General features: G+C 45.0%; 1 protein-coding gene across 2 annotated transcripts; it reads right to left on the reverse strand.

Annotated features, from left to right (window-relative positions):
• Positions 1-1,423: 1,423 nt before the first annotated feature.
• On the reverse strand, positions 1,424-14,310 carry DSCC1 (DNA replication and sister chromatid cohesion 1). 2 transcript variants are annotated; one of them, XM_027973268.3, is made up of 9 exons: positions 14,069-14,310; positions 11,509-11,677; positions 8,952-9,086; positions 7,439-7,529; positions 5,166-5,304; positions 4,618-4,670; positions 4,251-4,405; positions 2,968-3,116; positions 1,424-1,905 (listed from the first exon to the last, which is right to left on the reverse strand). In XM_027973268.3, exons 1-9 carry the CDS (start codon positions 14,236-14,238, stop codon positions 1,797-1,799), a joined length of 1,170 nt encoding a protein of 389 aa, XP_027829069.2. In that variant the 5' UTR covers positions 14,239-14,310; the 3' UTR covers positions 1,424-1,796. The 2 variants fall into 2 exon arrangements, with proteins under 2 accessions (XP_027829069.2, XP_027829071.2); XM_027973270.3 differs by lacking the exon at positions 14,069-14,310 and adding an exon at positions 12,737-13,738.

Below are 14,310 nucleotides of genomic sequence, written 5' to 3' on the forward strand. Positions count from 1 at the left end.
GCTTAAAGCTCAACATTCAGAAAACGAAGATCATGGCATCTGGTCCCATCACTTCATGGGAAATAGATGGGGAAACAATGGCAGATTTTATTTTTGGGGGCTCCAAAATCACTGCAGATGGTGACTGCAGCCATGAAATTAAAAGACGCTTACTCCTTGGAAGAAAAATTATGCCCAACCTAGATAGCATATTCAAAAGCAGAGATATTACTTTGCCAACAAAAGTCCATCTAGTCAAGGCTATGGTTTTTCCTGTGGTCGTGTATGGATGTGAGAGTTGGATTGTGAAGAAAGCTGAGCGCCGAAGAATTGACGCTTTTGAACTGTGGTGTTGGAAAAGACTCTTGAGAGTCCCTTGGACTGCAAGGAGATCCAACCAGTCCATTCTGAAGGAGATCAGCCCTGGGATTTCTTTTGGAAGGAATGATGCTAAAGCTGCAACTCCAGTACTTTGGCCACCTCATGCGAAGAGTTGACTCATTGGAAAAGACTCTGATGCTGGGAGGGATTGGGGGCAGGAGAAGGGGACGACAGAGGATGAGATGGCTGGATGGCATCACTGGCTCAATGGACGTTGTCTGTGTGAACCCTGGGAGTTGGTGATGGACAGGGAGGCCTGGCATGCTGCGGTTCATGGGGTTGCAGAGAGTCGGACACGACTGAGCGACTGAACTGAGCTGGCCTGAACTTACTGAGCTCCTCCTCATTAGGGAGGACGGCCACACCCTTTCTTTCCTGGTGTGTATTTCTGCCTTGTTCTGTCTTAAACTGTTTCTCTGTGCTCGCCCACTTGCTATGCTTTATCTCTGAAAATAAACTGTACCTGTGTTTACAGTTTTTGCCTCCTCAAAACATTTTTGTTTTCAAAGGAGGCAGGAGCTTTACTTCTTGCCTCTAGCTCCTGGTGCTTCCCTCACGGCTGAAACAATAAAGAATCTACTTGCAATGCTGGAGACCTGGGTTCAATCCCTGCGTTGGGAAGATCTAGAGAAGGAAATGGCAACCGACTCCAGTGTTCTCACCTGGAGAATCCCATGGACTGAGGAGCCTGGAGGGGCTACAGTCCATGGGTTTGAAGAGTTGGATACGACTAAGCGACTAACACTTTCAATTTCAGTTTCTAGCCCCTGGTGGTGGACTGGCAGCTAGGATTCTGTTTTTTATCCAGGCTTCCCAGATTTGATTTCTGGGCAGGGAACTAAGATCTCTCTTCAGGACCACTCACTGTTTCTTTCTGAAATCATATCTACAGGAGCCAGGCAAACAGGAGCCATTATCAAGCCCATTTCATCAATACAAACAACTAAACAGTTGATAGCATCATGTGATTTCCTGTTTCGGTGGAAGGTCAAAAGTAGACGGGAACTCACTTGGGAAATGATATTTAAGTAAATAAATAATTCTCTTCTAGAAAATATTACTATTTAGTTCTCTGAAAACTTTCAAATTTATTAATGACTAGAATGTCAAATCCTAATTAAATAATGCAATTTTCAATATAAAAAACCAAACCTGTTACTCTATAAATGAACTCATATAGACTACCAAGATGTACTAAATATAGAAAATAGCACTTTTGTCCTTCTTCACACTGTGTACATGAAACAAACATATCCTGAAAGACATAAAATATCCTATCACCTTTAAGAAAAAAGAGCAATAGTTTTAAAATACTGAAGATGAGGAAAAAAAGGCCTCACAGCATTTAGTTTTTCAAAGTCTGCAATACAAATACATAAAAAAACACTTTCTTATATCCAGCAACTTTAGTCCCAAAGAAAAAACTGTTGTTCTTTTTAAGAAATGGGTCTTCTTGAGTTATAAACTTTGACACCATTTTGCATTGAAGATCGAGCATATTTTGTGAGCAGTGCACCAACGGTTTGCTTCTCTCCGCACAAATCTCTGTGGGAACAATAAAAAAATTAATGAACAAAATAAAAAAAATGAACATCATAAATAGTCTAGGGAACATAACATGATATTCACGGCACTAGTTCTTTCTATCTCTCCCCTAAGTCCACCTTTCCAACAAACATAAGGGTATGTATTTGTGGGAGAGATAAGAGTAAAGAGAGGCTACGAAGCCATAGCTGAACTAGATACATCACACGTATGTATCATCTCCAACCTTCACGGTGAGAGTATGAGTCGTGTATTATTTAACCCCATGTGAGATATGAGCAAACAGAGGCTGGGTAAAGAGAAGAGAGAGGCCCCAAGAGATATGGGACGCAGGCAGGAAGTGGTAGGGTTTGTTAGTGGATTCTGGGAGAAGGAAATGGCAACCCACTCCAGTACTCTTGCCTGGAGAATCCTGTGGACAGAGGAGCCTGGTGGGCTGCCATCCATGGAGTCGCACAGAATCGGACACGACTGAAGCGACTTAGCATGCATGCATGTGTTGGAGAAGGAACTGGCAACCCACTCCAGTGTTCTTGCCTGGAGAATCCCAGGGACAGAGGAGCCTGGTGGGCTGCCGTCCATGGGGTCGCACAGAGTCGGACACGACTGAATCGACTTGGCAGCAGCAGCAGCAGCAGTGGATTTGGGGTCAGTCTTACAAGTAGTGACTTCAGGGTGAACTTGTTCTTATGAATTCTGACTTCTCCCAAAATGTTAAACTTCTCCCAAAATGCTAAGGCAGCAGGAAAAAAGAAGGTGGCCATCACAGAGGGCTGGTTGCCTTACAGTCACAGAAGGGTACACAGCAGACTGTTCCGCTGAGTTGCAGTTTGCAAGAAGAGCAGAGAAGTGATTCTAGACACAGCAGAAAGGAAGAGAGAAGACACATCCCCCACCAGCCAGATCAGTACTTATGGAGACTGGGAAGAGGAGAGCCAGCCAGGAGTTGAGAGTGCTGGGAAGGAAGCAGTCATCAGGAAGACTGAAAACACAAAGGGGAAACCCTCTGCTCCCTGTTAGAAAAGAACAACCCTCAAAATCCATTTGTAATAAAGTACTTACTGAATATATGGAGCAATATCTTCTTCCGTCCACTTCTCTCTCAGAGAGAACAGACTACTGAACCGTTCCTGATCCCCCTCAGGCAAGTCTTCCACTTTCAGCAGAAATATGATTTCTGGTCTTGACTGTCTATCTACCAAGGCCAAACCCTGTAAGAAATGAGAAAAAGGAGAGCTCAAGTAATGGTTTAATGTTAAAAAAAAAAAAAAGACTCATTCGCTTACCTTATGTTGAGCTTAGCCCGAGGCATTTAAAACCTCAGCATCACGGAGCTGAGGAGCTTACAATAGCCTTTTTCATAAAGAGCGCCTCTGAGGAGTCCCTTCCCTTCCCTTCTCGAATCTGGCTTTTACCACCACCAGTTTAGTGAAAAGGCTCTGGTTCTAAAGCTCACCATGAGCTGTCGTTACCAAGCCCATGGGCCCTTTATTGGATTCATCTCACTAGCCCCCTTTACTTCGCTAGTATTGATCACCTCTTCTTCAAGCCTGCATCACGATTTCATGCCTTTTCTCCTGAACTGATGATGTAATTCCCTGGGCCCCTAGACCACCCCTCTAACTGTTTTGCTGTCGCTGGCCTGGGTAAGCTCCTCTAAACCTGTGACTCCCTCCACCACTTACTTACTTGCTAATGACTAATATTTGAACTTCACCCCAAATCCTTCATACAAGCACCAGACCTCTTTAGCTGAACTTATATATGAACTCATTGTGTCTGCTGCCCAAACCTGCTCTAAGTCCCAGTATCCCAGGAAACCTAGGAAGTGAAAGTCTCAGTCATGTCTGACTCTGCGACGCCATGGACTATACAGTCCGTGGGATTCTCCAGGCCAGAATCCTGGAGTGTGTAGCCATTCCCTTCTCCAGGGGATCTTCCCGAGCTAGGGATCGAACCCAGGTCTCCCGCATTGCAGGCGGATTCTGTACCAGCTGAGCCACCAGGGAGGCCCAAGGGAAACCTAGGCATCAACCTAACTGTAAATGGGCCCAAGCGATCTTACTGGTGACGAATGTTCTAAAACTAGACTGTGGTGGCTGGAAACCCATTAAATTTACTACAAATCCTTTACAAACAGGCAACTGTGATATGTAAATTATGCTTCAATTAAGTGGGGTTTGTGGGTTTTTTGTTTTGATGTTTAAAGGATTTTTGCGGTGGATTGAATGTAGAGTGCACCCCTAAGGTAGGAAAATAAGTCGTCTCTAACTTCAGTTCCAATACAGGCTTCATCTCACCTCGTAACCTGCCGAGTTATGGAGGTAATCACGTCACCACCTTACCTGAAGCTGATCAAGCCTCGTTGTCATTCCTTCGGGAACACTCTGTTGCCATACCTCCTGAAACTCAGCAAGGTTGAATTTCACCGCGTTCTGAAGTAGCATCTGTGCTGTGGCTCTGCATATCTTATCTGCACTCAGTTCAAAATAAACTTCGCCTAAGGAAAGGACAGCAGATGGTGCCACACTGTCTTCTGAGTTATACCACCGTCTGCTTTCCCTCAGTGCAAATTCACAGAAGGAAGTACACGCAACTCATCTCCCATCCCCCCATGGAGATCTTAGTTTTAACAGGAAGACACTTCAAAGGCAGGCCAAGTTTAATACACCATGAGTTAAAACACCCGTTAAAATATTCTCCCAATCTTACCTTCCTCTGTGTATTTCTTTCCATAACATCTAAGACAGTGTTCAATCATTTCCCTGAAAAGTTTTAAACACTTATTTGAAAAGTTTTCACAATTCTATGCATTAGCTTTCAAACACTATTGCCAACTATAAACTAAGATATAAATTTGAAATACTGGGACTCCCCTGGAGCACAGGTTTGATTCCTGGTCAGGGAACTAAGATCCCACAGGCCATGTGGTGCAGCCAAGAAACTTTAAAAAATAAAAACTAAAATATACTGGAAAGCTACGATGTGCCAGGCCCCATGTTACATATTTTTATACAAATCATGTGAGCATACATTTATTATAAAATAACGTATATAATTATTTATTTATATTTTTAATGGCAAGAAAAAAAATGACATTTATTCTCCCCAGTGACCAAAATTCCCAAGTCCTTTTTAGTTGTATATTTTTCAGATTTCTATACGATATTAAAATATAGTCTATGCCCTGAGTTTAGTCCTACCCTGGATAATAATTTTCTTTCCCTTAAAATCTGGAAGGATGGGGAATAAATACTTACTCTGGTTCCAATGGTCCAAGTTCCTGAAGGCACGTATTCAAAGGAACTTTGCTAAAAGACCAAGATTCAGAATCCACAAGCTGAGTTATATGATTCAGAAGTTTCATCTCATAATCAAATTCGAGAATCCTCCAATAACCTATAAATTCCCAAAGCTACATTTACTAAAGAACATTCACTTTAAACAAATTTAATGTAAACCAATGAACTGACTGATAGGACTCACACAGTAGCAGTGTACTCTTGCCCACTGCAAAAGAGAGACATGATGAGTCTTAACTTTCTTTATACACTATGCTTCTGGTTCAGCTTCTCTCCCAATCACTGCAAACTGTGTCAAGGGAGGTCAGGTGGTTTTTAAAGAGCACTTTGCACATAACCAACATTTTGACTTTTTTTCCAAGTGCTTTAATCCTCAATTATCTCATAATAATCTTATTGTTCTAAATGGAAATGGGAAACCAGTAGCTGGTCCAGTCGTTTTCTTAGAGGGTCACACAAAGGAGCTCAGGTCGCGGGCCGGATACTCCACACGGTGACCTCTGCAGCAGGGCACTGTCGTGGTTACCCCTTCCCGCCAGCCACCTTTGAGAGCCGTTCTCGTGCTCATGAAGAAGTCTATTCAAGGACTATCCTGGTGGTCCAGTTGTCAGGAATATGCCGTGCAATGCAGGGGATGTGGGCTGGATCACCAGTCGGGGAACTAAGATCCTGCATGCCGAAAAGCAACTAAGCCTGCACCCCATGAGAGCGCCCGTGGGCGCCAAGTGCTGAGGCCCGAGCAGCACAGCTGGAAAATCAGTGCACCACAGCGAAGGACCCGTAAGATGCAGTGAAGACCCACACACCGCAAGCAACTAAGATGCCAGGCAGCCAAATGAAAGAATAAATATGTTTTTAAAAAAGAAGTCTAGTTCATTCACAAGATAACAGACTCAGGTACCATGTGGACCAGCAGCAAAACAAAGGCTGGGTGTCCAGATATATATTCCCAATCCTGTGAAAGATGATGAAATGCCATCTTATAACCAAAGGCACTGCCACCATCTCTGGAGAAACAAATCAAGTGCACACCCATCATTTCCATGGGAGAATGTTCCTATTCTTATTCTGAGTAAAGGCAACGTTAAAACATGGAGCGTGTGATGAAAACTGAAAAAGAAAAGTAGGAAAAAATCTAGGCGTACCCTCCCGCCATGCACACACCAAAATGTCATCCATTCCCATGCAATAAACAAAGAGTGCAGAGGGCTGCATTAAATCCATTCTCCTATTCTTAGCCTTAATATCCATGGTATCCCTATACCACAGCAATTAGAAACACATGGTATCCCTATACCATAGTAATTAGAAACAGGCCTCCACAATTAAAAACTCAAGGAACCACAACAAAGAAGTTAGTGCTTCCAGTTAGTTCTAAAGCCATGTGCAGCTGCTTTGCTCAGCAGAATTGACCACAGAAGCTAATCTTGCCTGGAAGACTGTGAGCAAATTGAAAAGGGCATCCACCAAACCATGCCAATTTCCTCCTTTCTAACCCATGGGTGCAGAACTAAGCTGCTTCTCTGGGTAAGTTTGAGAGGGCTGAGAAATGCACACAAACAGCTACTCAAGTGTTAATGTAGGCCCAGATGCGGCGGGTGGGGAGGGCAGGGGTTGGGCGGAAGCTTCCACTCCACCACTCCGGACCAGAAGAAAGTCAAAAAACCCTGAAGAAGATTCTGCTGGGCTACTCCATCAATCTCTCGCTGCCACTGCTTTTACACAGGTTTATTATATAAACTACTTCACACTCATTCAGAAGCATGTTGAGTGATCACAAGAATAAACAGAGCTTCCCAGCAGTTTGGAAATTGAATGAGTTAATTCTGAACCAGGAGCTCGAGTCCCTGGTTTGATGCCTCATCCTGTCACTATCTCGCCATGGGGCCCTGGACCACTCTGTTTCCCTTCCCAGGCCTTGGTTTCCTCACCTATTGAACACAAGAAAGGGAACAGATTCCTGATATCTGAGACCTTTCCTGATCAAATGAGGTGCTTCTATTACCATGTACTCCAAAGGAAAAGGCCCGTAAGGAGTGAACCAAGTCACTGGTCAGAGACTGACATCCTTGTTAGAGGTGATCACATGCAGTCTCTACCCCACACCCCAAAACACAAACATCGTCATCTCCGAGGCCAGAAGAGGACGCAATAAACAGAGGGGATGCGCAAAGCCCCTCTCGCAGATGATGCCCAGTCCCACCACTACTGATAACATCAAGTGACGCTACCTCCAATTTCACAGGCATTGAGAACTTGTAACTGGGTCATTATCTCTTCCTCACTTGCCTGAATTTGATCAAGCAAATCTCCAGTCGTATACTGAAACAAACAAAAAAAATGCATTTTAGGACAAAGAAATTTTTTCAGACTTATTGAATTTTGAGGGAATAAATACATAGGGACAGATAAGGCAATATTTATAGCTTATTTTTTTAGTTAATGTGTAATGATAACTAGACAAAATCAGAGAATATCTTAGAAGAAAACAAAGCAAATCTTTGTGATGTTGAATGTGGCAATCGTCTCAGACATGATGCTGAAAACACAAGCAATAAAGTGGAAACACATCATGTGGCCGTCATCAAAATGAAAACTTCTGTCCTTTTACTTGCCAGAATTTTTTTTAAAAAGTCAAGAAAGTGAAATGATAACTCAGAAAATAGAAGAAAACATTTGCAAATTCAATCTGTCAAAGAGCTTGTGTTTAGATTACATAAAAAACTCTCCAACAATTTAATAATACAGTAATCCAACTGAAAATTGGCAAAGGGGTTTCTGTACAAACATTCTATATAAAGCCCATATAGAGTGACCACAGGACCCATCGATTTCACTCGTGTGTGTGTGTGTACATCTCCAAGAAAAATTAAAACACAGGTTCACCAGACACTTGTACATGAATGTTCACAGCAGTGTTATTCACAATTAGCAAGTAATCAACAACAATCAAAAAGCAGAAGCTACCCAAATGCTCATCAACTGATAAATGGACGTATAAAATACGGCACACCCATAAGACAGGGCACCGTTCAGCAGCAAAAAGGGATGGATGGACCCTGGAAACAGCATGCTAGGTCAGAGACGCCTGCCAGAAGAGGCCACTCATCTGATTCTATTCATACAGAGTGCCCACAAGCAGCCTAGGGCTGAGGGGAGAGAGGAGAGAAAGGCAGGAGAGAGAGAGAGAAAGGCGGGAGTGAGAGGTCAGGGCTGAGGGGAGAGAGAGAAAGGCAGGACCTAGAGGTCAGGGCTGAGGGGAGAGAGGAGAGAAAGGCAGGAGTGAGAAGTCAGGGCTGAGGGGAGAGAGGGAGAAAGGCGGGACTGAGAGGGAACAGCTAAGGGGTACAGAGTTTCCGTGGAGGGGTAATAAAAATATTCTAAACTTCATCAAGCTGATGGTCACACAACTCTGTGAATGTACTGAAAACTGCTGAATCACACACTTTAAAATAAGCAAATTGCTTGGTATATGAATCAGATCTCAATAAGGCAGTGACAAAGAAAAACGATCTATCAGTTGAACTTCTAATACAAATACGGTGGGAGGCAGTAGGGGGATAGAAGACATGAGATCAACAAAATATTGATAAATGGCCAACAGAGAGAACACGAGTCTTTCTGCTTTGGGGTATATTTGAAAGTTTCATAATATGAACTTTAAAAAGAATGTCACCATTAAATAATGCCATTATAGCTCTATTTTTTAAATCCCAATTAAAAAAATGAAAATAATAGTCTTACTTTTAAGTGACTGGAATCCTTTTCCTTTTCACTGTCAGGCCCTTCATAGGTATTTTCCATCAAAAGTTTCTTTAACTTCTTTAGTTTAGGTCTACATCTTCTTAATTCCCAGTAGTTGTTAGAAAAACCAAAGATCTAGAGATTACAAATACATCATGATCTTTTAGGGCCCATTCTAAAAGAAAACTTTACGTAAAATTTCATGCAACACATCTGTCCTCCATTAGAAGCAAGAAAAGGGAGCCAAGGCATTCTGCTTTCTGCTGGGAAGGTGCTCATCCAGCCATCTGCTTGAGATGGCTGCCCATCAGCAGGTCACATGTGTTTAAATCTCAGTCAAGAAGACACTGCCAACATAATGAGAATGCATAATTAAGCTTCCACTGTCTTTGTTCAGTGGCTAAGTCACGTCCAACTCTTTGCAACCTCATGGACTGCAGCACGCCAGGCTTCCCTGTCCTTCATTATCTCCCGAAGTTTGCTCAAACTCATGTCCATTGAATTGGTGATGCCATCCAACCATCTATTCCTGTTGCCCCCTCCTCCTGCCTTCCACATCTCAAGTGTATTCTGGAAACTTAAGGAGTGTGCCCAGAAAAGAATGACCAGCAAGGTGACATTCTGCAAACCGGGGAGAAACCACAGAGAAAGAAGGTATTTAGGCGGAAAAATAGAAAGTAAAGAGGAGGCATCATCAGTCTTCAAATCGCGCACAGATGCTACAGGGAAGAGGCAGCAGTCTTGCCCTGTGTTGCTCATGACGCTAACATTAAGCAGATGTGAAAAAAGAAAGACTTCTATTCAATGCAAGAGCTTCTACTAGGTAGAACAGCAACTAATTCCTTACTGGACTTGAGAAATACCTACGAGGCCTGTCACTCAAATCAGGCGATAGTGGCTAAATGGCAGGTAAATTGCTGTTATCCTTCTCAATCTCCAGGATTTGCCCAATCAACATCAGCACTTAGTAGGCACTCAATAACTGTTTCACATGAAAGAAATGGAGAAAGGCCGAAACGGATTCTCTCTGGGATACACTGCAGCTTTAAGGCGGAAGGTCAGGGGGCGCGTCCACTCTCAAACCAGTAGAAGCCCTGACAGAGGAGACAAGGCCCACAGCCTGGTGGGGAGTCGGGAGTCTACGCTCAAGGACCAAAACAGAAAGACTACTGAGCTCACGCGCAGCTCACAAAGGGGATGGACCCAACACGCAGAGGCTGGTGTGCGCTTTTGTGTTGAGGGAGAAAAGGAAGTGTAGTATGGACTTTTAATTCATTGCCAACGTTGAAAAATAAGGAGATTTTGCCCCCTAAAACCTAAATTTTAAGCTTCACTTGGACAAAAGAAATCAGAAGGTCTATGGATTGGTCTATGCAATGCTGGGCTGCTTTCCCACAAGGCCAAGAAGTGCCTACCTACCTGCCTGAGGCCTGTGCACCCCAGTCTGTCACAGACCCCCATTCCCTATCACCCCTGAGCCTGGGCACCCACTGCCATTTATCAATGCCAGCCTGCACTGCTCAGGTGCATTCTGGACTGAGCCTTTTTAAGCACCTGAAGTGCAACCCAGATTCTGAAACTCTGGCTAGCAGATCTCTGTTACGTTTTACTCCGTCCCAGAACACAGAACTCGGGTAAGAGGAGCTCAAAGGTACTCACGGATGTTTATATCCTCTCCAAAACACCCACAAGACAGGTACATGATGAAAAAAATCACATCTTTTCCAAAAGGATCAAAGTCAAAATTTCTAGCTCATCACAATCAAAGATGTAACTACAAAAATCAAAGCACAATATTTACTGGCAGCTTCTCTGTTCTAGCAACATCACATGAGCCACTCAGGCGTCCCAGTGTTTTCCCTTAGTTCTATCCCAATTCTATTTTTAGGAAGTGGTTGAAGTTAATCTAATAGCATTAAGGTGCTTTGACTGTATATGTGTAACTATTGAGCCAGGATAGAAACTTTTGTTTTGTATCTGCCATCAATAGTCTCCAAAGTAATTAAGAATTTGTTATACATGGCTATGGATAGTGATGAACTAAACCAACTTCAAAGGTGAGAAACACAGTTCCCTCAAAGACATATTTTTTCATTTCCCTACGTCACCTAATGCACTAGTTATAGTTTGAGGGAATCACCTTTCAAAATCTATCCACAGCAAAACTCCCTGAAAATAGGTAAAACTTTTAGAATGAGTCACCTCATAGTAAATTTTCTATATTACAGAAAATGCTCAGTTTATCTGGGACTTAAACATCACATTGGGAAAATAGAAACAACTTTACATGACTCCAAACAAAAATAATGCTGAGAAATTTCCAGCTGCATCAGAGACAATTTCAGATTCTCTGTGATTATGCATTTCACACCTCCAGTTTTGTCTCTTCTTTTTTTTTGGCCTCAAGCATGGGAGATCTTAGTTCTCCAACCAGGAACCGAACCCAAGGCACCTGCACTGGAGCACAGTCTTAACCACCAGGGAAGGTCCACACCTTGAGTTTTCAATTAAAGGCATGCTGTCTTTTTCAAATAAGTCAGGAAACAGAAGACAGTACCTCCGTGTGAATGATGTTACAGTGTGTTTCTTCCATCTTCAGCTGCTCTGGAATTTTACAACCGGGAATAAAAAGCAACATGTTGGAAGTGTCTGCTACTTTCAAGTCGAATGTTTTGTCTTCACTGCACAGAACGGCCTGCTCATCCTTATCACCACGAATCACTAGACTGCAGGAAACCAGGAAAAGAAAACACATGCTTCACTGAGCCACCAATGGCCAGCCTCATTACACACAGTTCCAAAACCCTCTAGGGTTCTAGAATTTACAACCAAGTCTCGAGGCTATGTCTGGCCCCTCCTCTCACAGCCTCCCTCCCACCCCCCACAATAATGGGCTCCACAGGGCAAGGACTGGACCAACTGACTAAGGAAAAATAACTCCATACAGGCCAAAAAAAAAAAAAAAACCAAAGAGGCCAAATGCTAGCACATGGCATCTTTGTGTAAACCGCTGGGAAGAGTGTCTGTAACCTGCAGTCAAGACGTCACCACTTTCTAAAATCGCTAAAGCAATACTTTTCAAACTTTTGAGTATGCATGTGAGGGAACCCTGTTAAAAAGCAGGTCAGGATGCAATTCATCTGGGATGGGATGTAAGACTCTGCATCACTAATAAGCTCCCTGACGAGGACTATGCTGCTGGCCGTGGCACCCACCCAAGTGGGCCTTCCTGTTTTGGCCTGAGCAACCCCTCACCATCAAACGAACACATCCTGGCCTAACCATCAAAAAAACTGGGACCTTGAAAAAAGAAGGCCGCAGTGCTGAAAGACACATGTGCAATGGGTATGTTTCCAAACTAAATGATGTCTCTGACAAGCGGTCACAGGTGGAGAAAAGCAAGAAGGAAGAGGGGAAGGTCAAAAGCGAGAAGGGGAAGAAGAAAAATGAATGACGAAGATACTGGAGATGACAGAAACGGGGCTGATTCTAGCCGTCTTCCTCGCCTAGGTTTAATCCTCCTGAAACCAACTCACTTCTTTCAAATAAGTGATAAAAAACCGGAACTGAAAGACTGATTTTTTTTTTAGAAAAACTAATCCTTCATTTAAGTGAAAATATGGGGTTTTGGGTTTTTTTTTTTAACCTTTCTGGTGCTAACAACATTCAATAGTCCCAGGTACCTACTCTTAACATGTATGTCCACATTGCACCATCTCTGCTTTCAAATATTTTGTTTGAAACAACCCCTTCCCTCACCCCCGCCCCCCAAAAATGTAACACACCTTTCCATTCTGGTTTTTGCCAGCTAGATTAACTATAACTGGACAAAGCAGGTGCTCACACCTGAAGTCTCTTCTCAAAGTCCTGCCAACTCAGCTGAGATGAAAACCCAGTGATACTTCTGTCTCAGCTCCCTGAGAGACCCTTCACTGCTAGCATCTGAAGACTAGCCTATGACTATAATAAAGTTTGACGAGTAAAGCAAGAAAAGTGAAAGCCTAAAGGCAGCATAATTTTAAAAGAAAACAAATGTATTTATTTAGCGGCACCAGGTCTTAGCCGAGGCATGTGGGATCTAGCTCCCTGATCAGGGATCGAACCCCAGTCCCCTGCCTTGGAAGCACAGTCTTAGCCACTGGACCCCCAGGGAAGTCCCCCAATTTTTAAAAGCTTACAAGATAACAAAGGTGAAAGTCACTCTAGTTGTGTCCGACCCTTCTAGACTCCATGGCCTGCAGCCCACCAGGCTCCTCTGTCCATGGGGTTCTCCAGGCAAGAGTACTGGAGTGGGCTGCCATGCCCTCCTCCCATCTTCCCAGCCCGGGTCTCCTGCATTGCAGGCCGACTCTTTACCACCTGAGCCACAACTATAGAATAAAATACAGGCGCCAGCGGAACAGCAGTGCAGAAGAGAGTTAAACAAGAACGCCTAACTCCTCTTTTTCCGGGACTGCACAAAGTTGAGACAGAGAACGGACTTCTCCTGCATGTTTTTTAACCCACGGTCTCGCAGCAAATGTGTAGCGGACCTAGAATTAGAAAACAGCTTCAGATTCACAGTGCTGACCCCAAGCAATTTTTTTTTTTTTTTGAGGGCCTTCCACAATTACCTAATCTGTTAAAAAAAAAAAAAAAAAAACTTTTAAACTTCCCCCAAAGTCCTGGCTACAACCTGGGTAAAATAAACCTACGAAGAAGGCGAGAGGAACTCCGTAAATGTTGACACTACCGCCGGGCGTCACGGTAGCACGCCGGCGCTCGGCCTGGGCGCGCGGCTCGGGAACACCCCTCGGCTTCCGCGCAGCCGCTTCCGGACTCGCGCCCGCCCGCGGGGCTGCGAGGTCAGCGCGGCGGGGCCGCCCGCTGGGTGGGCCGGCCGCCCCGCTGGTCCCGGGCGAGGGGGCGCGCGGGCTCCTCTCTGGACTCCCCGCCCGCAGCCTCCGGCGCAGAGCGGGCTCCTCTCTGCGCGCCCCCCGTCCCCCGGTCCTCTCTGCACCCCCTGGTGTCCCCCGACCTGCGCCCCCCGTCCCCGGGTCCTCTCTGCACCCCCTGGTGTCCCCCGACCTGCGCCCCCCGTCCCGGGTCCTCTCTGCACCGCCCCCGTGTCCCCCCACCTGTGCCCCGCCTGCAGCCGCCCGCACAGCGCGGGCTCCAGCTCCAGCAGGCACACGTCGCCGGCGGCCGCGGGCCCGAAGCGCAGGCAGTGCGCGGCGGGCAGCAGCTCGGCCGCGTCCAGCTTGGCGGTCTGCAGTGTCGCGTCCACCTCGGCGCGGGTCCTCTCCATCGCCGCCGGCGGCCTGGGGGCGACAGAGCCGAGCCCCGACGCGGGGAACGGCGCGGGAGAAGCGCGGCCTCT

Source organism: Ovis aries, chromosome 9 (genome assembly GCF_016772045.2).
Source record: "Ovis aries strain OAR_USU_Benz2616 breed Rambouillet chromosome 9, ARS-UI_Ramb_v3.0, whole genome shotgun sequence".
Taxonomy (NCBI): domain Eukaryota; kingdom Metazoa; phylum Chordata; class Mammalia; order Artiodactyla; family Bovidae; genus Ovis; species Ovis aries.

Coding starts and splice junctions, on each gene's coding strand:
- DSCC1 (XM_027973268.3), bottom strand. CDS start 14,238: ATGGAGAGGACCCGCGCCGAGGTGGACGCGACACTGCAGACCGCCAAG. Junction 5,305..7,438: donor CAATGCCTGTGAAATTGGAG/GTAGCGTCACTT, acceptor GGGAATTTATAG/GTTATTGGAGGATTCTCGAA. Junction 3,117..4,250: donor CGAGGCTTGATCAGCTTCAG/GTAAGGTGGTGA, acceptor CATTTCTTACAG/GGTTTGGCCTTGGTAGATAG.